At 36.7% G+C, this 25239-nt stretch overlaps 2 protein-coding genes and 1 pseudogene across 2 annotated transcripts in view; 2 read left to right on the top strand and 1 right to left on the bottom strand.

Annotated features, from left to right (window-relative positions):
• The window catches only part of LOC137394328 (uncharacterized), a 481712-nt gene that overhangs the window by 8317 nt on the left and 448156 nt on the right, over positions 1 to 25239 (bottom strand). The window lies entirely within an intron of this gene.
• Positions 9299 to 25239, top strand: part of LOC137393011 (dolichyl-diphosphooligosaccharide--protein glycosyltransferase subunit STT3A-like) — a 117785-nt pseudogene continuing 101844 nt past the window's right edge.
• LOC137393012 (dolichyl-diphosphooligosaccharide--protein glycosyltransferase subunit STT3A-like) lies at positions 15606 to 17254 on the top strand. Its single transcript, XM_068079390.1, has 5 exons — positions 15606 to 15860; positions 16005 to 16196; positions 16465 to 16653; positions 16974 to 17090; positions 17210 to 17254. The coding sequence occupies exons 1-5, from the start codon at positions 15783 to 15785 to the stop codon at positions 17252 to 17254; spliced, it is 621 nt and encodes a 206-aa protein (XP_067935491.1). The 5' UTR covers positions 15606 to 15782.

Genomic DNA, 25239 nt, shown 5'->3' on the forward strand with positions numbered 1-25239 from the left:
ATTTTACTTCTAATATTGGCCAATATTGCATTTCTTTTTTTGCAGGAGGAGAGATATAAACATATAATCTTTTCCTTTCATTATTACTATTTGTTGTATATAATAACACCCAGTACATTACAGCTACCATTGCAGTTATCCTATTTGACTGCTAATATTGCATTTCTCAACCATCAGTACCCTTTCTTTTTTCCAATATCACTTTGGTCGTGGGCTGTATGACAGTGGAATTTCTAGAATTCTAGAATTTCTGTTAAAGATCGCTTATCAAAACCATTCTACATTCAACGCAACCAACTTTCAAACTGTGTATAGTACACAGTAGCTTGCCATTTTACTTCTAATTTTGCATTTCAGAGTTATAATAAACATATTTCTTTATTGTTGTTGAATTACATACATTACAGTAAATTAGGCCTACAGCTTTATAACACTTTAAGAACAGCTTTTATTTTGCTGCAGTTTGCAGAAATCTTCGAGACGCATGAACGCTCATAGGTTTTCTATTATTGCTGTATTACTATATTAACAATATTGTTTATCTTAATATCAGTGCATTTTACTTATAATATTGGCCAACATTGCATTTCTCCTATTGCAAGGGAGAGATATAAACGTGTAATATTTTCCTTTCATTGTTGTTGTTTGTCATGACCAAACACTTTTTAAATAAATTTTCTAAAAACCTATATAAATACCACTTCTCGATATTGCTACCTATTACGTTTTGAAATGTAATCAAAATTGTGTATTGTTTTTTCTATTATTACTATATTAATAAAATTGATTATTCTAAGAATATCAGTGCATTTTACTTCTAATATTGGCCAATATTGCATTTCTCCTATTGCAGGGGGAAAATATAAACATCTTTTCCATTCATTATTGCTTATTGTTGTATATAATAACACCCACACCCAGTACATTACAGCTACCATTGCAGTTATCCTATTGCACTGCAGAGCCATTTGATTGCTAATATTGCATTTCTCAACCATCAGTACCCTTTATTTTTTTGCCAGTATCTCTGGCCATCTCTTTGGTCGTGGGCTGTATGACAGTGGAATTTCTAGTAGTTAAAATATGCATAAAAATGCTGTGCGTAATATGCACAGGGTTGAAATGCTATGTTCAGTGTGGAAAGGCTCTGCATAGCAAGGCATAACAATGCTGTGTTACGCACAACATCGCTGAAGCTTGCTCTTATTAGGAAGTTTAGCAATGCATATGCTAGTTTACTCAAATTAGCGAATGCCAATTACATTCCCTGCCACTGTTTGTAAGCTGTTTTATATTACTGTGCATTGCCGGTAATATAAAACAGCTTACAGCAACTCCCCTTAATTTATAGTAAAACTAGTAAAATATTCACTAGTTTTACTATAAGTTAACAGTTTAATGTTTAAACACTAAAAGTTTACCAGTTGCATCTAAGTAGAACATCGACCATAACTATTACCATATCTCCAGACTTGGTTCCACTTTTGCCCTCTCCGTAACTTCTGAAGATACTGTAATCTCCACTTATACCAGACTTGATCAGTCAGGTACTTCACCCGTTTCCATCGTTTTTGACTGTATAGAGGTCTGAGAGGCAAAAGAGCCTGGTGGTGAGAGGTTTTTATTTTTTATTGTCAACAGGTTGTTGGGAGTATAACTGTTGGGACTATACAACTGATTGAAAATATGTTTGCTGTGCGTTTAAGCGCGACTCATTTTGCGTGGTCAACATCCAGTCGTCACTCTCATAGGATCAGTCTTAGTGCAGCTTTGGCGGTTGCTTGTCTTTTGTTATCTGACAAGAATCGAAAAGTATATGTTTCGGTTGTGTTTAGGCAACTAGCTTTTTCTGTAGATGTATTACTTGGATTGGCTGATAAAACCTGTAGCGTGTCTTTGGCTATGTCTGCAACAGTAGAATATTCATGACTCCACAAATAGCTGGTTCTATTGACATTTGTTGGCGGTTCAGGCAAGGCTCCCCGAGTGCTCAATAAAAATGCTGTTGGGCAAGGCTAGGCATAGTGTCACGCACATAGGCAATTTTTTTTCTACCTTTTGTGATCGTAATTTTCTGTCAATTAGTGAGTAAACATGTTCAGACATGCAGAAACATGAAATTTTTTATAATGAAATTTTCTCTCATGATGATATGGGACATGCAAGTAGATTTTTCTGGTATCGTGTGTGACGCGCAGGACAATAGGTCATCTTCTCTCAACTTTGCCATTCATTCTGAAATAAATTTAGCCTTTCTTTTATAATCAATACAGAGTAGATTTTTTAGCCCAAGTGTTTTTTTCTGAACAAACACTATTTTTCCTTACCATTCAGGCGAGCAATGAATAGTTTGTCCCACACGTCACATTTTAGTGCATTTAGTTGCAGCCTGTTCTTCCTAAGCTATCTGAAGTAAAAAATTTGTTATCCATAATTTAATTTTTGGCTGCTATGCCTCAGCCAAACTCACCAGTTTGCTGAAAATAAGGCAAGTTTCTGTTTTATAGGCACATGAAAGTATTTGTGATGCGTGGGACATTTTTAATAATATGACGCTGTCTGCCTTTGTTTGAGGTTTCATTTTAATACGCTTCATGTGAAAGCAACGCTTGATATTCCAAGTCACAAAAGCCAGTTTATTTGAGAGAAATTAAAAATTGGAATTAATTGGTCAAGTTTTGTAACTCAGAACATGGAGTTTGTGAAGATTACCCTGCTGATACACACTTAGTGGTGATGCCGTCAAATCATGAGGTAATCTTTGAACCAAATATGGGTTTGTAAAGTATGATTTCAAAAATTACATCACATGGCAAATGTGCAAGAGATGATATTGAGGGAAAGCATCAAACAACAGGTTCTAATGGTAGTGCACCAGAAAAGGTATGTGGCAAACTTGGCAAAGTAATTTGCGAAGCTGCAACAACAATAACTTCCAAATCAGTGAAACCAATGAAGGTATTCTACATCTCAAAAGATAAGATTACTGGAACAGCGTAGATCTGCAAAGAAACCTAGTCCACGGTGGCTATAATTCATGGCATTCAATTGTGCTATCACATAGCAAATAAAAAAGGTAGTGATGTTGTTCTGATGGAATGGAGTCTTTCTCCCTGACAGCCAATTCCACACACACAGATCAGCGAACCTAATCAAAAGGTAACCACGAGATATTTCACCAACACTAGCGCAGTTTTCACCACAAATGATAGTCGCATTGGCCTATGGCTCTGGAGTCAACATTGGAGAAATTCTCGCAGTGGAAGTCCATGAAAGTAGCTACACTATAAAGTATATGCACCGTGCGCGCAATAAGTTTATGCGGCCAACCCCCAATGACAAAAAACCACCCAGAGGAACTTGTAATGACCCTCGGTTTTAAAGGATTATTAACTATAAGTGCTGGATTGGTGGTTCAAGTAGTTGGTTTATGGTTTGCGAATTTAGAGGACTGTATTTCAGGTGTAGATTTAATGACAAGAATTAGACTGGTTTGTTTTAGCTGAAAACTTAAAAACAGATTATATTTTTTAAAAATTCAAACTTTCAATTGCAAAAACATAAAATATATGAAGGCTAATCAAGTCAATGGCTGATGCTAATTGCGCAAGTCTAAAAATATAAAGAGTGATACAAGAGCAGAGTGATACGTAGAGCGTGAGTAAAATATGGAATTCGAATTGTTTCTGATCTATGCAGGCTTATATATGTTTGCCTAATCAGTTAGTCAATCGTCACATCCGTAGATCACAGACGATTGGGCGCTGCAAAGCTTCCTAGGCAGTAAGCGAGTAAGTACAAAGAAGCAGATAACATTTATGCTAAGCAGTATAATAGCAGGTGCTAGGAAGTTGGAATAACAAATCTGCGTGTTAGGCTACCAAGAGTCCAGAAAGCTGTTTCCTAATCATATTAAAAATGGTTAAATAAAGGGGGATGAGTGGTTCCGTAAGAGGTGTATAATACTCTTACGAAAGGATGCATAAATACTAATATAGAAGTTGAATAACATAATGAGTTCCTTTGTTTCACAATGACAGGTATTCATGGGCTGTGTAACTAAATATTACAAATGCTGGGCGCTTCACAAACTTTCCTCTTAAAGCATCCCCAGTTATTGCACCAGCAGGAACTATCATATCACAGAAATACTTTTACTAGAAAAGGAGGAAATAATAATGGCGGAATGTAATGATTTTAAGGGTTTACTTGCAACAAAATTCACCTTACAGTTATTTGGTTAAAAAAAATTCACCATGTCTTACTTTGCTGTGTTGTAGGTGCAAAATATGTACAAATGTGATTACAAGCTCTTAAAAGCTAAAAAACAAACGATTAATCGCAGCCATTACGAAAGCGCCGCAGGCTAGAATCTTTTTATTTTGCTGACGTACTCAAGCCAACTTGGTTGTTGTTTTGACACGTGGTGTTATCACGTGAATTAAAAGGCCAATAAAGGGCTCAATATAAAATGTATTGTAGTACTAGCTTATGGCAAACAATTCGAGTTCTACCGAAAAGCCCAAATCAAATATATATGCTTGCTATGTTACAGTTTTGTTTCGGCTTGGTCTAATCATCTATTTGTAATCTGATCATGTGACCCGTATATCTTGCCAAATAGCGCGAACAATTTCTGCACCTTGTTTTGTCTATCACATGTGACCAACAGGCTCGTCATGTTTATCAGAGTATAGTATGCATTCCTTCAACCTAAGGTTGAAAAATTAAACAAACTTTTACGGCAGGTTTTGAGATATCAGTGCTCAAAATGACAGTGTTACAATTATGATGAAATAAACGCGTAGGGACCATAAACATGATTTTATTGAATGCATGGAGTATATTTGTGAAAATATGTCGACGAATGAGGTTGCATGAAAGTGTAAACAGAAGTCATCTTGTTTAACTACGTCCCATTTGAGCTGTTTTGAAGATGAATTCCAATTTATGGCGTTTTTGTGATGGTTGCAATTGACTGTTCATTTTTTAGAGTTTAAGAGCTTGTAATCTCATTTCCACACATTTTGCACCTACAACACAGCGGAGTAAAACATAGTGAATCTTTTGATACCAAATAACTGTAATGTGAAACTTGTTGCAAGTAAACCTGTAAGAAAAATAGTTTACTGCATAAGTCTGACAATCTTTAAATCGTATGTTCTCTTATGTTTCATGTTTAAATAAACTAAGTATGATATATACTAATTTTAAATTGTCAGTTAGTTTGCCACATGTATATTCAATGTTGTAACTTCAAATCGTGACAATTTTTTGTCTAACAACTGCAAAATGTAGAGAAATTTTGGATTTTTCATAATGTTATTTTCGTCCCGCGCGTCACAGTCCTGCGCATCACAGTTGGTTGCCTTCTCTCAAACCTCACAGAATCATTAAAAGTAGGCATGAAAATGAAACAGTACATATTTCTTGTAGGAGGGTTGTAGAGATATGAGCATGCCAAACAATAATGTCATGAGTCGAAAGTTTTTCATGTCAAATTATGGTCCCGCGCGTCACACCAGCTTTAATATTTAATAATTCTTCAATCCATTGCCTGACAAGGATGAAATCTCATTCAGTGATAGTTGGTGTCAAGTGCTGCCTAAAATAGCAAAAATCATAGCAAAAGTTCACATTTGAGTTGTTAAGTATTTGAGGAAGCATTCAAATGTCCCGCGTGTCACAGTCAGGCCAAAAATGGCTTCACCCGGTTGTGTCAACTGTTTGAGGTACATCTTGTATTGTGACATGGTTGTCAGGTCCATTTATGACCGCTTCATGAGTTGCTACTTGTTGACGGGTTTCTGTGATTATGGCACCGAGGCTGATATATTAGTTGTTAGGTCATTTGTTGAATAAACTAGATCATTTGTCGCATTTACGCTTTGTCCTGACGGCTTCAAACTTTGCTTCGTAGTACCTAGGTCAGCTTCAGTTGCTTCAGAAGTGGAACGATTATCTTCAACAAGACAGTCAATATCAGTCGTTGTTACCAAACTCGTGCCAGGTTTGGAGATAATCCTGTCAGCACCTCTTGTAGTTTCTAATACATAGTCAGTTTTGATAATATTTTCTCCAATATTCGTGGACTTTTCATATATAGGGTAAGTATTTTTAATAGCTTGGCCAATAACGCTCACTTTTTCTGAAGCCTGGCTAGTTGTCATGACAATTAAAGCAACATCGGTTTAAGGTAGTACGACGGTGTCATTTCCTATCTCCAATGTTTCATTCGTTGAAGTGGTCTGACCGGTTGTCATGCTAGTCAAGCTAAAACTTGCCAGAAGTTCTGTATGTCATGTAGAATTTACGTTATAGGATGTGTACATTATAGGGGCATCAACTGTAATAGGTTGTCTTGAGTAAAGTATTTCTACTGTTAATAGGTCAGATCTGTTTCCTTTATAATGCATTTATCTCTACACCTTATATGTTGTGTTTAGTTACCATAAAACCCCTAATTGAATGCCATGGCACTCTATTTTTCAACCCTTCCTCTATGGTGGCAGTCAGATAGAGGTGGCGTTCAAATAGAGGCTGGCGTCATATTTTTCAAATGTCTCGTCAAAATTATGAAGATAAATGTAGCTCTTTTACAGTCGAAGTGAATGCCACGTATATTTTGCCTTCCTTCTGGTGAATCAATATTAACCTTGTTAGATGCAATAAATCGGCTAACTTACCTCCAACTTGTCCAATATGTCTTTAAAATATGCATTGAGAAGCCAAAAAAATCTCTACCAGTTAATATATATTGCTTGCAATTAACCCGCGATGATATCACAGCCTGTGTCCCACTTCAAGATTGTAAATGGTCTTCGATACGAACAAAAACAACGAAAGAACTAATTATCGTTGATGTAACCAAGTCATTATTAGTACGAGTTTGCGGACACCTTTTAACTGATCACTCGCTATTATGATTTCGCAAAGATCAAAGAATGTCAAGGTGGCGGCCAAATCAACTGGCGTTCAATTAAAGGGTGGCGCTCTTCTTTCAACTCTTTTATAGTGGTACAGACGGTTCCCTTCTTACGAACATTTGAATTACGAACAACGGTACATATGAACAGGTCTGAGCGTAGGCACTACTCAGAAGCACTACCCAGTATCCACCTTTCTGTGCCCAGTTCGTTGCAGTGCATAGGTGCGTGAACGTATCTCTAGTGCGCAAAAAACTTTTTTATTTTAACTGTATGTATTGTAAAGGGATTTACCGGCCTTTACTTGGCACGATCTAGACCAATAAATAAAGAGAAGAGAGTGCGTGTAGTTTCATTCAGCTATTAATCAGCGAATGAAACTAGCCGAGGAGCATACGGCTATCTGCTCTGCTCAACTAAATGTGCAGACTTCTTTATATACAATAATATCAACCGATCCGACTAACGGCAAACGGTAAGAACACCTGCTAACAAGGTGAATAAATAGGACCGCTAGCGTGTTGGTATGACAACAATATAAGTGACGATAAGTGATAGTGTTATGACGGTATATCAGATATAACAATAGCATAACGAGTGAAACAACGATATAATAAACGGACAACACATACAAAGAAATAAGACGACAACGATAAGTGATAGCATAACGATTAAAACAATATAATAGTGTCATGTGTCATGGCCCGGCGTCCACCAATGTATTATCTCCATTTTATTAAATATTTTTTTCAGTACAAACCAATACAGGTTACTTATACAAGCCTTAAACATACTTATATAAACTCTCAATATACTTATATAGGCCTTAAACATAAATTATAATACAAAATATTGCACTGAAGCAACTTACGAACAAATTCACTTTACGAACAATCATTCGAAACGTAACTAGTTCGTAGGTTGGGAACCTGTATTCAAATAACGAAATATGATGGTTGTTCAATTAAAGGTTTTACAGTAGCTATGAAGATACAATAGTTTTAACAGAAGCCTTGCTTATTGTTCACAATCTTGTTATGCAATAATTATTAATAAGATCGTCACACACAGCTACAATGTATATCCATGTACACAGATATAGAAAAGGTTACCATTAGGTTTATTACAGAGTTATGATAGGTGTGAATATCAATTATGGATTATATGCAAAATGTTGTTTCTTTGTTGGATTCAAAGATCCAAAACTTGTCTTTATATTGAGTGTTAATGTTTCATTGCGTAGCGGAGACTAATGAACTTTTTTAACACAGCAACACTTTGAACACACATAAAACATTCTGTTTTATTTGTAATTTTTGTTTAAAATAACTGACATCCATTCATTAATAAATGATTGATATTTTGTGTCAGTTAAGCATTTCTTGGGAACTTCCATAATCGATAATTTTTTTTAAATATAAAAAAATGTAAATTCTTAATCTAATACTAACTGATAACCAAAGAAGAACTCTAACAGTCTCATTGTGGTCAAGTCTTCAGCAGTCGTAGTGAAATGAAGTGTGACATTTAAATTCGTGTCAGCGCAATGCAGTGTCTTATGCTAGTTACCACTCATGTCTCGCACAGTCAGTTAAATAAGAGCACAGAAATCGGCAACTGCCAGTAATGAGTGCTCGGGCCATATAACATGGTGTGGCTGAATACTTTATGTAAGACGGTAAATATACATTCAGGGTCTATAGACCATGCTCATTGGCAGTATGTTGTCCACGGGAAGAGTCTGGACCCTGCCCATGGGCAACCTATTGCCCACTGGTAGGGGCAGTATGTTGCAGGGCAAGAGGCAGTACTTCAACCTTGCCTACAAGCGTTGGAGTATTGAAGCTTTGTTAAAAATGGTTAAAAACCTGCTATACTGTTTCTGGCTACTTTATTTATTCTGACAGTTGAGTACATTGTCAGATAGATAAGTATCTGGTTTCAGATCTAGCATCCTGGTATGGCCATGCTATAATCATGTTGTCTTGACAATGGCTTAGTCTTTGACAGATTTACTGGCTTTGCTCATAATAGTGATAGTAAGGAGAATGGTTTAGTTACTGTTTGTTTTCTGATATTAGTTTTAACAGGAATAAACTACGGTAATCTCTTTTAATGACACGTCTTATATATATACTTGCCATAAAATGTCACAATAATAATGGTCAAAGGAGTCTTTGCACATTAATTTTCCTTAGCTACCCACGCTTGTTCATGTTTCCATTTTTCCTATGTTGAAACTAAAATCATTGCGGCTTTTACAGCATTTTACAGATCAATTTTCTTAACTAGCGGCATAAAAAGTATAGATAACTGGCATTATATGTGTTATTGTTATAGATAAAGGTTAAAGGCTCTTGTGGTAAAGCCTGATGTGTTTCTATTGGTATCCAGGTTTGATGGTCACATCAGTTGCCTTGTTCGAAGTTTGCACTATTTTAACATGGAATTTGACATCAGAAACATCTGTGTTTCCCTGGTTCCCATTTTTCTTGAGCCTCACTCCCTTTATTACATACTTTCTCACCAAAGAGCTCAAGGTTTGTTGCAGTTCTTCTGTGTGCATCTTTGAAGGCAATAATAGCTGGCTAGCTTGCTGAGATCATGAAGGTTAAATGTGTGTTCCTAAGCAACAAATACCTAGATAAGGGTTGTACATTCATCAGCTGACTTAAAATGGCAAAAAAAGAAACAATCATTCAACTTTTACATATTCACTTAGCAGGTCTTAGTTTATATCCCATTCGTGTTACGTCTCATCTCACGTGCACTGCCTGTCAATATTTTTTATAAAGATTGGAATTGGTAATTAATTTTAGTTTAAGTTCTAACTTGTTATATGACAGTTATAGCTGGTATCAGTTTATGCTAGTTTCACATGACCATTATAATCTAAATGTAGTTATTTTACAATAACCATACAGTTACTGTATGCATCACATAACCTTATATACCTGAACCTCATGTGTTACATGAAATCTATGGAACTTTCTAACTACAGCATATTTGCTACATACTGACTACAAAGTGATAACTAGTACATGAGAGAGAGGTCAAAGTTCAGAATGAGGCATCATCATAGCTTGGCATGATGTCTAAATCATAACTAGAGTTTAGTATAAGGAGCAAATTGAAAATGACTTGTTGACTTCATGCAGGATCAATCAGCAGGGTTGGTGGCTGCTGCCTTCATCTCCATAGTACCGGGCTATATCAGCAGGTCAGTCGCTGGTTCTTATGACAACGAAGGAATCGCCATATTCTGCATGCTCCTAACCTACTACCTCTGGATTAAAGCTGTCAAAACTGGTTCAATCTTTTGGGCTGCTATTTGCTCCATCCCCTACTTTTACAAGGTTTGTAGCTTCCTTCTTATATTTATTTATCACTCAGCTAGCTTTCAGCCAAGACATTTTGTTCTCACTCCCAAGTATTAGGGATGTTCATTCATTTTGTTTAGTTATGTTTATTTTGTTATAATGTATGTTTATTTAGTGATAGTGGTTGTTTAAATACCGATCAATACATGGATTGTTGTAACAACCTGTCAGGTTGCATTTCAACTCACATGCACCGCCTGTCAATAATTCCTATAAAACTTGGAATTAGTAACTAATGTTAGTTTTAGCTCTAACTTTGTATATGACAGTTATAGCTTTGAGTTTATGCTAGTCTCACATGACAATTATAATTTATATTTAGTTATTTTACAATAATTATACAGTTACTGTATGTGTCACATAATCTTATATACCTCAACCTTATGTGTTACAAAACTGTTACAAATAGAAGTGAAATTTCTGGTCTAACATCTCACGCAAAAAGTAAACAGATTGGTTTGCGTTGTTGCTTAGAAACAGTGATTGTAAACAGAGTCGTGCCAATGCCAGTTTTGCGGCCACTAGGGTTTCTGACACACCCTACGTAAAGCCGCAAGGGTAATGTGGTTAGGGTTCAATGGGTTAAGCACAGAGATTAAGCAGCTGTTGCGCAGAAATATTTAAAGGCAATAAGTAGGTGCTGGATGTCACGCGTTGTAGTCTTATCGAATGCTCTATTTTATCCTAACATCAAACTTTGGAGATGATAGACGGACGGTCAGACAGAAACTGCTATTATTACCTATAGTAGAGATATAGTTTTGTTTTACTTCATCATCCTTAACATTAATTATTAGTTAACTTTATTAATTATCACTACTTTAATTATTTATGCTATTATATTACTTCTAGTATCCTTCCTGTCCTGCTCATATTGTTATATTAAGTTAACCATTCATTATGAGACATTGTATTTAGCCGATTTATTATAGTTAGCTAACTTTTAAAGACAGGAAGTATATCCCTTAGATGATTCAACTGAGTCATCTAATCTCTTACTGGATTTTTCTAAAGGTCAAAATCACTGTTAGTTTGAGACGATAGTGTTAACATTGTTTATAGGTTTTGCAGTGACTGCTGCTGTTTGCAAGTTCATTGAGAGCTCAATAGAATTGTTCGTGTCACAGTTTGTACGACTGAGTCTCCCACTATTCTTTTCATTATAACACGTCACGGAGCACTAGTTTAGGACTAACACTTTGGGTTCTACCAAAAAGCCCTTATCAAATATACATGTAGATGCTCGCTACTTCACAATTTCTTTTCAGTTTCAGCCTTTTATAATCATCTAGTCATAATCTTATCATGTGACCCATATTTCCCACAAAATGGGTCAAGCAATTTTTACAATGTGCATTTTTCGATCAGCACAGGTGACCAACAGGCTCCTCATGTTTATCAAAGGATGGTATGCCCCTTCCAGCTAAGGGTAAAAAATTAAACTGATTTTTAGGCCAGGTTTTGAGATATCAGTGCTCAAAGTGACAGCATTACGATGATAACAAAATAGATGCCTAAAGACAGTAGACATGGTTTTATTGAATGCGTGAAGTTTATTCGTGAAAGTATTTTGACGAATGAGGTCGCATGAAGGTGTTAACAGAAGCACATCGTGTTCAACTACGTCATATTTGAGCTGTTTTGAGAGGGGTTCCAACCTATGGCTGTTTTTGTGATGGCTGTGATTAACTGTTTGTTTTTCATCCTCTACGAGCTTGTAATCACATTTCCACATATTTTGAACCTACAACTTAGCAGAGTAAAACATGGTGAACCTTTTGATACCAAATAACTGTAATGTATACTTTTTTGCAAGTCAACCTTTAAGATACATCCTGTTAGTCTAGTTTTTAATTTATCTATAAACTAGCTGGGCTACCCGGTGTTGTCTGCATATTAAAATCAGTTTATAAACAATGAGAGTTGCCTGTCACTCGCTATCAGCTTGGCACATTGCCAATGTACAATTTGAGTAAGCTGACCAATAAGAAGTACCACTCTCTGTGACTTACGGCCACGATTTTTCGTCATGATCAAAAGCAGTAGCCCGTTTGCTCCCATATACCGACATATATCGCCTAGCGATTCCATCAAGCTTGTGTGGCTAAATTGGTAGGGCGTCGAACTGGCAAATTGGAAGTTCCGAGATCAAATCTTCGCCGATGTGGATTCTTTATTCTAAGATTTTAATAGCTATATCTGGACACATTCAATGACGACAAAGTTTGAAAAATATACATATAGACTAGCTGTAGAACCCAGCGTAGCCCAGGTAATAAAACGTTTTTGAAAAGAAGATTTATTTGTATGTAACGCATAACAACATTTGCCATTCTACATTTCAAACTAAATATCTTTCGAAAAGTGTTTTGTGTAATCGAAATAAATTAACAGAGAAAATAAAAGCAATTGTAAAAGTTTTCAAACTTTGTCAAACAACTTTTACATTTCATATCTTGAGCAAAATTTGTTGTGCAGGTAAAACAAATTTTAAAATATTAAACTACTATAAAAGGGTTTAAATGTAAATTCGAAATAATTAGCAAGTAGTAGCTAACTTAAGTCTGTTTTGCTACAATTACAATAGGAGATGATTCTTCATGATACAATTTATACGAACTGAGAAAACTAAATAAATGTTGGGAATATTTTGAACTAATAATAGCAATTCTTGCATAGAAGTGTGTGCTTAAAAAGTTACTGCTCCACAAGCAACTATCAAAACTCTGAATATGACGATACTGCTACTTCTCAATACTGGTACAAATGCAAAAATAAGATAATGTACTGTCTTTGTCTGACGGAACGGTGAGATAATGTAGAGGCCATTCCTACTTGGAATAATATAATGGTCCACATTAAAAGTATTGACCTCCACCGTGATTTAGCAATCAAACCTTACGAAAAGCCGGAAGTAGAAGTTCACGAAAACTCAAAAAAAGCATCGTGTTTCATAGAGTTAATAGAGTTTAATCACCAAATTTCAATTTTGAGAGAATCTATTGTTAATATCGTTTTGCCGAAAACAAATTAACCCTAATACTGCGAGAATGAAAAAGCATCGCGTGTCATAGAGTTCATAGAGTTAAATTTTGCCGTTTTTATATGAAAACGACAAAAATGCATCCGTTATGTAGTATTAATACATGTGCCGTGTACTGCAAGACTTTCTGTTGTCTCGTAGTTAAATAATAAGATTGCAAAACTGCAATTGCAATCTGTGTGAGTTGAAATCCAGCATCATGTGAAATTTTAATTCCAAGATTTTAATAACTATAGCTGGACATACTTGAAAACAAACGACAGACAACTTTGAAAAGTATGTATATAAATATATTTCTCAAAGCTGGTCGTGTGTATGTGTGCGTGCCCAGCTATAGCTATTAAAATCTTGGAATAAAGATTCTGTATCGCAAAAGATGAGACATCGGAACCCCCTATTCGCTAGTCTGACATCTTACTAACCAAGCCACACGAGTTTGATAGATTCGCTAGGCAATATATGCTGTTATATAGAAGCACTTACTATACCGTTCTCCATTACGACGCAACGTGATGACGCAACGGCATGGATAGCGGTGACGTAATTTTATGCTTGCTCAATCGTGAGGGCAAATAGTTAGCTCTTTTAGTAAGCTTACTCAAATTAGTCATTGGCAATGTGCCAGGCTAATAGCAAGTGGCAGGGAATAGCAAGTAACAATTACTTCTCATTGTTTATAAGCGGATTTTTAACACCCGGGCAACACCAAGCATCTAGCTAGCAATTGCAAATGTTGTTATATGTTAAATACCAATAAGTTTTCTGTCCAAAGACTTTTTTAGTACCCAGGCAACGCCGAGTAGTACAGCTTTTTAGCATACATATGCCTTTTTGAGGAGTAAACAGTATCCAACTTTGATGAATTGTTGTGATGTCGGAGTTGTCCTCTTATTAAAACACTGCAGCTGTACTATACCTTGTCCTAATACTGTTTACAAACTATAATGATATTGGAACATTTCTATGGTCACATTATATTCACAGTAACACATAAGCACAGAAAATCATCTTTTTAATAAGTAATCACATTCTTATCACTTCCTTAATAGGCATTCGGCGTGTTTGGATTCTGTCAGATTTACGCGTTCGTCGACTATGTCCGAACCCATATAACATATGACCAGTTCACCCTTCTGCTCAGGACCATAGTGACTGTTGTTGGAGGAACAGCGTTGGTCATAGGGAACTGCTCACTGCTACAGGTATTGTTTGTTATAAAATGTAATTGTAGAAGTTTATATCTGTCACACCGTCTCTCACTAGTTTGTTTATATGTAAAACTCTGTTTATGAATTGTTTTCTTATGCAGGCTTCAATATTGACTAGAGTAACTCATGTACATCGTAAGCTTTTATTTCTCTCTACAAACGGCCATTAGTTTAATGAACTTAATGTCTTGTTATATAAAAGTTGTCTTTTACATCCGTCTTATGTAAAAAGGTTTTTACTGCTTGAAAATAAATCAACTTGAAGAGCTAATGTAAACTTAGAGTGAAATGAAGGCTAAATGTGGTCTTCACAGTAAATACATAGCAAACATGGTATTGTTATATCTACATAATATTTAAATATAGTTGTGACATATAGATTTTTATTTAGTTGTTCTTTCATAGTTGGTTTAAGCAAAAAGTAGAAGTAAACACTAATGTTTATATTCATACTGGAGTGTCTGACCTGTGAGCAGGAGGTTATAGTTCCATAACCAGAAAAGGCAACTGGTGTTGGCAGGAATAGTATCTAGTCTAAAACTGCTCTCCATAACTGAGCATGTCCACTCATCAAAGTTAACATTCCATTGGCCTCAGGCCTGTTCAGCAACGATCACAGAGACATTGTTTGCACAAAAATGTTCTAAAAAACATACACAGCTTCTACTAGCAGTAATTTAAAAATATGCTGTGCCTAATTTTTTTAGTATTGCTCACACAGACATCTGATAATTGTTTAGGTAAAATCTCTCCTTGGACCGGCAGGTTCTACTCACTGCTTGACCCATCTTACGCTAAGGACAACATTCCCATCATAGCTTCAGTTTCTGAGCATCAGCCTACAGCGTGGAGCTCATTCTATTTTGACTTACCAATGCTCGCTTTATGTTTCCAGGTAAGAAAATGTTATCATAGAACATTTTTGCATCTATGGAATTTTGATGTTTTATAGCTGTTTATATTGGTGATCCCAGCATGAAGACCAAAAACTATAATATAAGGACCATGTTATGATCTTTGGGTACAGATAAGGTCAAGGTAGCTTGAGGAAAGGTCACGCTCTCCAAATTGAGTTTTATAGTTAACCTGATCGTGACTTGAATATGTTAATGAGTAGTAAAAGAAGTAGTTTATGAAAAGTAATACTTCCCATAACCTTGGACCACGCGTTTTCATCTCTGTGGTTGGTGTCTGACTTTATAAAGTTATTTCTTTTGTAGCCGGAATGTACTTCTGCTTCAGCAGGCTCACGGATGCCAACATTTTTATTATTATTTACGGCCTTACAAGTATTTATTTTGCGGTGAAATTCTTAGCTGTCGTTATGACTTTGTTTCTTACTGTTTTGCTTGATATTCTGTTTGCTCTATGATTTTAAGTTATTCATTTATTTTACCAAAAATATTTTTAACAGAACTAACAATGTTGTTTGTATTTGCCACTGTAGGGAGTAATGGTACGTCTTATGTTGGTCTTGGCTCCTGTTATGTGCATCCTCGCTGGCATCGGGGTCTCCACCACCCTTTCATTGTACATGAAAAATATGGATCCAATCTTTGGGTCAAAGAAATCTGAACCATCCAGTAAAAAGACGTCTAAAAAGACGGTTGGAGAACTCAACTACCCATTTAAAAATGAGGTGGGTCAACGGAGGATTCTCAGTAGCTTGTATGTAATACTTTTAAAATGTTGATGTATGACTATATCATGCCTACAGATCTACATGCTTTAGTTACCGACGGAACTGGATGTGACTTTAAAAAGTAGTACTTTTTGAAACCATCACCATTGTTAGCGAGAAGAAAACTACTTAGAAATTAGCGCTTGGTTAAACTGATCAGTTCAACATTTTCTATGAGCATTGTTTCAATGGCTTGTATCTATTGAGGAGTTGTTTCCTTTTCAAGGTGGCCACTGCTGTAGTTTTCACCATGACCCTTTTCCTCATCACCTATGTTTTTCACTGCACCTGGGTCACTTCAGAGGCCTACTCTAGTCCTTCCCTCGTTCTCTCCGCCAAATCAGGCGATGGTGGCCGTGTTATATTTGATGACTTCAGGGAAGCTTACTACTGGCTGAGGCAAAACACTCCAGAGGTAACAAGGATGCTCTTCACTGTAATAGTGATTCAATAGCAAGCAAATTTTCAATCGTGTCCTGCTAACTCTTGTTGAATAACATTGTAGCTAAAGTGATATTTACTTTTTTCATTCCAATACCAACTATGAACCCGTTAACAACGCGTGTTGTTGTTCATTTGAACACTCACGCTGGTTAATAATTTTTCATTCACTTTTTTGTTAGTTTAGTCTGCTAGAACTTGCCTCCTTCCTTTGCAATGTGTGCTAGTTGTTCATTGGCTAGTCATTAGATTCTCTCTCGCTAAGTTTATATACGCTTTTGCTTTTCTGTCTAGGATGCAAAGATTATGTCTTGGTGGGATTACGGATATCAGATAACAGCTATGGCTAATCGAACAATCTTGGTAGACAACAATACTTGGAACAACACTCACATATCCAGAGTTGGGCAGGTGGGCATCTTAGCATTGACTTTGCTTATTCCTTCATTCTGAAACATTCAATAAATCTATTACTTGACCACACAGTATGATCCCATTTACTATGTTGCGTCCAATTCTTTGTCATGCAGGCAATGTCATCACCTGAAGATAAAGCCTATGAAATTCTTTCTTGAAATGGGCTTTCATTCAAACACCTCCCTCTCTCAATCTCTTGCTCATATTTCTATCTCCCTCATCTCTCTCACTCATCTCTCTCATATCATCTCTCTCCCACTCGTCTCTCTCCTCACTCCTCCCTCTCTCACACTTTTCTCACTCACTCCTTTCTCACTCACGCTTTTCTCACTCACGCTTTTCTCACTCGCGCTTTTCTCGCTCGCGCTTTTCTCGCTCACGCTTTTCTCACTCACGCTTTTCTCACTCACGCTTTTCTCACTCACGCTTTTCTCACTCACGCTTTTCTCACTCACGCTTTTCTCATTCACGCTTTTCTCACTCACGCTTTTCACACTCACGCTTTTTCACTTGCGCTTTTTTCACTCACACTTTTCTCACTCACGCTTCTCTCACTCACGCTTTTCACACTCGCGCTTTTCTCGCTCACGCTTTTCACACTCACGCTTTTTCACTTGCGCTTTTTTCACTCACACTTTTCTCACTCACGCTTCTCTCACTCACGCTTCTCTCACTCGCGCTTTTCTCACTCACACTTTTCTCACTCACGCTTTTCACACTCACACTTTTCTCACTCAGGCTTTTCTCACACGCGCTTTTCTCACTCACGCTTCTCTCATTCACGCTTTTGTCACTCACGCTTTTCTCACTCACGCTTTTCTCACTCACGCTTTTCTCACTCACGCTTTTCTCACTCACGCTATTCTCACTCACGCTTTTCACACTCACTCCTTTCTCACTCACCCTTTTCTCTCTCACGCTTTTCACACTCACACTTTTCTCACTCGCGCTTTTCTCACTCACACTTTTCTCACTCACGCTTTTCTCACACACGCTTTTCTCACTCACGCTTTTCTCACTCACGCTTTTCACACTCACGCTTCTCTCAGGTTTTCTTCTTTCGGTAGAAAGAAGAAAAACTGTCTTTTATTGAGAATAGCAGATATTATAACATATTTTATCTGGTTTGAAAGTACCACATGGTTGACTACAGCACTATATGGTTGACTACAGCACTCTGTTATAGAGGTTGTCATAGTCACAGCGACTTATATTCAGGAACTAATACTTTTACTTTACTGCTCAGACTTACATGTACATAATATCAATAGCAGGGGAAGTATTGACTACTTATCTATATATTTATCTATAATATGTTTATTCAACTAATTATAATTAATTTTAAATTGATACAGATAATAAAAAAGTGTCAGTTAAAAATCCAAACAAATTTTGAATGAAAATATAATAATATAATATATGTCGGGTATAGTTTGCCTTATCATTGATTGAGTCAGTGAAACAGACAGAATTTCGAGTGGGAGTCCACTGAGGTGTGGGCACTCAAATGAAACTAATGTTTTTGCTCCACTTTAGGTACTGTGTGAGTTTCATTCCCCTATAAACCATTCCATTAGTTGTTTACAAATGATAGCTCTCTTGAGTCTTCATTAATATCAAATTAGTTTCTATTCTCTACATCTCAGATTGTGCTTGTGTATAGCTTATTGTTCTTATTTGTATGCCTCGGCTTAGATTCGGCATTCCTCCTAATTATTTTGCCTTTCATAAAATATTTCTTGCTCATCTATTTGGCTTTCATAAGATGAAAGCCAAATATATGGGCCAAATTTTCAAATTAAACGCCAGGCTTTCATCTGAATGCCAGGTGTTTAATTTGCTTGTTCACAAGTCTGAAAGCCGCCGTTGTCTCCTACTAACACTTGACTCCTTCCATACACATGATTGCTTCAATAACATAATTTATATATTATCTATGTAAGGAGTGCAAGACAGTGCCTCTGACTATACTGCAAAGGTTTCTGCCTCACAGGCTAATATCAGGTCCGATAGACCTTTCTCCCCGGCCTCCCTGGTAAGAATGTTATGAAGTAGGCTATTGCTTAAATGGTGTAAGTACTAGACACCTGTGGATAGATGACACCTCCATGATGTTTGCAATGTAATATAAAGTGTCAACAGATGAAGTAGCTAACATTACAGTGGAAATTATTCTGGGAGACCGAGACTTCATGTTAAACCAGTGAGTGCATAGTGATTGCGTTTAAGACCGCTTGTATGTAGGATGAAGTAAGAGAGAGGTGCATAGAGGTAGGTTAGTTTGCTTTTAAGAAAACATCTACTATCTAACAAATACCACCTGTGCACCCTCATTTGTTTTTTCATCTGTAGTGCTTATGCTCTATATTCAGATGGTATTTGATTAAGTTGGTAACAGTGCTTATTTTACTGTTAAATGATTTATTGGTTTATTAGTGTAATAATTAGTTAGAAATAAGTATTGTAAGCAACATGGACGGATGCTTACTGCTAAGAATGAATGGGAATTTAGCGTAAGAAAATAAATTCTGTAGCAATCCATCTTAGATGCCTATTATATTACCAAAAGACAACTTCTAATAAACCACACTTCTCCATTAACCTCGATTTCTGCTCAGAGATTGTCAACTTGAAATGAGTATCTTCTTTGCATTTAGGTTGTGTTTTACCATGCCTTTGAATTTCAATTGCTGCCTGCCAATACCATGAAGCCATTCTCTGAGTTGTGAATAAAGGCTCTATTAGGGTAGCCTGGCGTCCTCCATCCGGTGAACATGGCCAGTCAATCTTAGATTCTTTTAGATGAGAACTTTATACATGTTAGGTAGGTTGGTATGAGCTAGAATATCCTCATTCGGAATGAAATCTCAAAACTTCACATTTAGAATCAGATGCAGTTGTCTCATCATATAAACGATATATTTGTGATCCGTGTAACAGAGAAAATAGGATGATGGCCCGATATGCAGAGCATTTAGTTTTGAATATCAGATTCTTGTTATATTACATCTCTGTTTTTACTTGTCCAAAAGGGTTTGAAAAACATCCTGGTGTTTATTCCATCATCCATTTTGCTGCTATTCATGACTGTCGACCCAAGATATTTGAACTTGTTGACACTGGCTAGCAGCTCATTGTTGAGGTAAATACGCTGACCAATATGTCATGTACTTCACAGATAGGCTGGAGTAGTATTTCCATTTTTGTGATGTTTATTTCAAGTCTTAGCAAATCTTCTATTTCCTGCACAATATAACTGCGTATCATGAGTGTGTGCAATGAAGACAGTGCTATGAGCAAACACGAGAAACACGCGCTCATTAGTAGTCTGCATTTGAGAATTAACATCCTTGTGAGACGATGACATGCAGACACTACCTATATAGGCTTTAGTGAGGTGAGGCTATGCCTCTGAGGGGCAGAAACTAGAAACTGACTGAGCATGAAAGCCGGCTAGCAGTTTGTTATACCTGAATTATCCTAACTTGAATAAATTCCATATTACAATACTCTGTCATATATATCATCTGGCATCAATTTAATCTAGTCAATAGTCACTAAAACTGTCCAATAGCAGCTCAGCAGTGTAAGCGTATGTCCTGTCCGAATGACAAAATAATTTGTATGGTCTGTTACACTAGAGCAAGGTGGAACGAAGGGCTGAGAAAGAGGCTACATAGTTTTCCACAGCAATCTATTTCGCTTACTTTTTACAACTACTATAAATTTATCACTAACCACAATATAAGACCGGGTTAATAGCAAACTATAAGACAATTGTCATTGTCACAGTGACTAACAGATAGCTGAGATAAATTTCACAATTTTCCCCTAATCATCTTTTCAATTTTGACACATGTTCAGGAATTAACCCTCCGAGGCCCATTATTTTTCGACAGTCTCTCAACTCTTTATATTATCTCAGCTTCATATGTTGCTTTTGTGAAATGATGTAAAAGCCAGATGATTATTCTCTATTAGCAATTAACATAAAGCTTGTTCAGATGTTTGAAAGCCTCTCTTGTGTTACTACTAACACTTGTCGCAACCTAAACTCTATAAACATAATTGCTTCATCATGCAAACCTTAAAAGAGCTGCCTGAAGTTTTGCTCTCTAATTGACAAAAAATGTTAACTTTTGAAAAAATAGAGCGCCATGGTGTTCAATTAGAGGTTTTATGGTATGTTATTTATTGTATATGTTTGTGCACAAAACCTCACATATACATGTATATTTAACTGTCGCTGAGCAGTTGCTTTAAAGTTGGTGTAGTGCCAAGTGAAGGAGTCTCCCAGACTTTCTTTACATCTTGTATTACACATTACAGTAGATGCTCCTATAACGTATACCTCCTATAATGTAAATTCTAGGTAGCTTAAAAACTTTCTGTGATGTTTCTGCTTCCTACAACGCAAAAAAATTGCATACAACGTAAAGTTTCAAGTCGGGCGAGTTTTCAAATTTGATCTGATTCTTAATTTATTTTGCCGCAGTTGCAAGAGAAAAGACGCCTTCTGTATATCGTCATATATAACTTTCGTGACACTCTAGTTTGTTGTTGTAGATCGTTAAATGTGTCAGCAGAAGGTAAATAGGATAGCTGCCCTATCATATTTACCTTTGATTTTACATTTGATAAATACTAAGGCGATCAATTGGTTTAGGTGTCACAGCGTCAGTCTACCAGACTTAATGTCACGAGTTGGAATATCGTCGAAAAAATATCTTTATTCTAACCTTGACTCCTGGAGAGTGATAGACGCCAAACAGGTAGAACAGCTTTTTTATAGTAAAAATATTTTGCTGTTTTGTCTTACTGTAGACATACAAAATGTTTTTTATTAGTCATACTTTGCAGAATAGACTTTGCTGTTCAGAAAAAATAAGCGAATCGTAAATGAACGTCGAAAATGTGCAGTCCCAATTAACTTGTAAATTTACCGCAACCATGGTCTATAAAACCAGTGAGATTGGTCATAAAAAGGAGAAAAGTTGTTTATACAAACCAATAATTTTACAGTTTCTGTACAGCTCACAAATTAAATGAGTTAAGTAAAGCTTTTTCTTCTCGCATTGCCATAGGGGTGAGTTTGGAAAGATCTTGGAACAGATTAGGCATTTCACATGTATTTTACTGTTCTTATAACGTAAATTACCTATAATGTAAATGTTCTTGGAACAGATTATTTACGTTATAGAAGCGCCTGCTGTGTATTGGAAAATAATCATATACATATACCTTATCATGTTTGAAAATATTCAGATAGTTTCATATTGGAGTATAATTGTATACCTTGTCATATTGTCACACAATTGTGTACATTTGTACTTTGCCATGTTGAAACATAATCCTATGCCTTGTTATATTTAAACATAATCATATACACTGCCATATTGAAACATAATCATATGCCTTGTTATATTTGAACATAATCATATAACCATGTCATATTGGAATATAATTATATACCTTGTATTATTGAAACACAATCAGATATCTTTTTATACTGGAACACAACAATATAAATTGTTGTAATGGATCATATGTGGTGGACGCCGGGGCCATGACTTTATAATTTGCGTAGATATTTTTATATGTATATATCGTGCATTCTGTGTTGATCTTTTTATTACAGTCATACTTCAACTTACGAGTGCCCCAACGTATGAGAAACTTGAGATACGAGCCAGCTCTTAAGCCAGTTTTAGCAATAACATACAAGCCAAATTTGAGATACGAACATGCGAGTCAGTGGCCAAGTACATGTGTGTTGGAGGTGTTTTATGAAAACTGCATCACACTGTATTTTTCACCTGCTCAGGTTGTACTTTTGCACCATAATTTGTGCACGATTTTTAGTGCAGAATTATGTGAATTAAAAATATTATGCGTAGACCAAAAGCTAACCGGTACAATGAAGGATAATGCAAAGAAAAAGCAAATGATAACAATTGTTATTAAACCGAAAATTATTGGAAAATATGTAAATGTGTATGCATGATTGAGCTAGCTCAGCATTATGACATAAATACCTCCACAATTAGCAAATAAAAGGATTATATTCAGGGCGTTCAGTTTGCAAAAAGACTAACCATAGTTTCTAAACGGCGCAGCAATCTTCACGATCGCTGATGGCGAGACCGCTCATGCTTTGGACAAATGACAAACAATTGGCCGGCGAAAGCGTAACTGAAACGATGCTATGTGAAAAGGCCGGTGCTATACATGATATCAAGACTATGAAAAATAGACATTCGGACAAGTTGGCTAGTGGTCGTGCATTAAACCTTTGCGACAACACCTGTGTTCGACCTTATCGCAACGCATTAAAAACGCCACAAAGGCAAATGTCATTAGATAGGTTTCTTTTAAAACGACCGAAACATTAGCTAAGCCGCGAGAAACTTAAAACTCTGAACGCCGAAGAAATTTTAATTACGTGTTATATTGCTCGGGGGAGTAATTAAGCACTCACCGTGAACTCAAGATCACAAGAGGCCGTCAGCTTGAGCCAGTCACTATATAGCGATGGGGGGGGGGGGGTCATGTGTCGCCTAGACGTCTAAGCCGTAGCCTAATAGCCGTCTAAGCCGTAGCTTCCAGTAGCTATAACTTCTAGTAGTCTATTTAGCCTGTGATTCTTTATTCCTGAACGTGTTACAGTATGAATATATAACATTACGTTAAGTTAAAAATGAAAGTTTGCATTTAGATTTGCTTCTAAGTTTGTCTTTTAAGACTTTGATAAAATCCAAATTTATCAGTCAACTGTTGTAATGAAGGATAACTTATCTCTCCCTTCCTGGAAAATGCTAGCGTTAGCTGCTATTGTATGTATTTAATGTTACACTTTCATAATCACATTTCCTTGCCTTATTTTTTATTTGTTGCTTTTTAAAAGCATGTGGTAAGTTAGGACAATAACCAACAGGTTCTTTCTGTTACACTATCTGGTTTTAAGTGTTTTAGTTTGCGTTTTTAAAGTATAGAAACCAATCAATACATATTTAACTGTTTTATATATGAATAAACTGCACCAACATGCGAGTAAATTGACATACAAGCTCAGTCCCAGAACGCATTAAGCTCATAAGTTGAAGTATGACTGTATATCATTATTAATTTGATTCGCATGCCATATCACTATTACGTCTTCACTTATCACTGTATTATAACCATGCCAACATATTAGTAATTCTGTTTATTCACCTTGTTAGCCGGTGTTCTTACCGTTGGTGGTTAGCTGGAACAGCTGATATTATTTTATATAAAGGAGCCCGCTCACTTAGTGGAGCAGTGCAGATAGCCGTACGCTCCTCGGCTAGTGAAATTTCCTTTGCTAATAAAAAGCTGAACAAAACTACACGCACTCTCTTCTTTATATGTATTAGTCTAGATCGTGCCAAGCAAAGGCCGGCAAATTTCGTTACGCTGGTGGCAGCAGTGAGATTGCGCCAGACCTGGCAGGCACTCTCTAGAAATTTAGAAATCAAACTCCAGCAGACCTCTTGCCCTGCTTGCAAAAGCAGCCTCAGTAGAGGAAAACCGGAGTAGTACGGCAAACACCGAGGGCTCCGAATCTGGTCATGATACATGTAGCTGTATGGCTGTTCGCCACATTTGTAGAGAAACCTGGTGTTTTAGAATAAGCAAGTTATCCAGCACCTTAGAGAAGGGTTGATGACTGGCACTGCGCTAACCACCCCCACTCTGTAAGCCACTTGATACTGCCAAAAAAGGCTTAAGCACTCCAAGTCAGGCCACAATTGTCTATAACGACCCCCCTCACTCGGAGAGAAGCTCAAGCCATGTCTCAAAGGAGGACAAGGAGTGTTGATTGGGACACAGACCGACTAGCTGAGGCCATTGGGCAACTTGTCAGATTAGGTCGGAACCCAGAACTGGCCTCCCAGTTCTAAACGCCTGAGTATAATGGCGTCGGAAACCAGAATACTTTATTACCAGGTTTAGAGACATTGCAACTGCAAAGATGTGGGCCAAGGAGGCCAGCACACTGCACCTCAGAAAGGTTTTGAAGAGAGAGGCAGAGTCCTGCGGAAGGGCTGTCTGGGTGGCAGCCATCTTTGAAATCATCAGAGCCCCTTTTGGACTAATTCCCCAACAAGCGAGAGCAGAGTTG

The sequence above is a fragment of the Watersipora subatra genome, chromosome 4, assembly GCF_963576615.1.
Source record: "Watersipora subatra chromosome 4, tzWatSuba1.1, whole genome shotgun sequence".
NCBI classification, from domain to species: domain Eukaryota; kingdom Metazoa; phylum Bryozoa; class Gymnolaemata; order Cheilostomatida; family Watersiporidae; genus Watersipora; species Watersipora subatra.

Coding starts and splice junctions, on each gene's coding strand:
- LOC137393012 (XM_068079390.1), top strand. CDS start 15,783: ATGTACTTCTGCTTCAGCAGGCTCACGGATGCCAACATTTTTATTATT. Junction 16,654..16,973: donor TGAGGCAAAACACTCCAGAG/GTAACAAGGATG, acceptor TTTTCTGTCTAG/GATGCAAAGATTATGTCTTG. Junction 17,091..17,209: donor ACATATCCAGAGTTGGGCAG/GTGGGCATCTTA, acceptor TTTGTCATGCAG/GCAATGTCATCACCTGAAGA.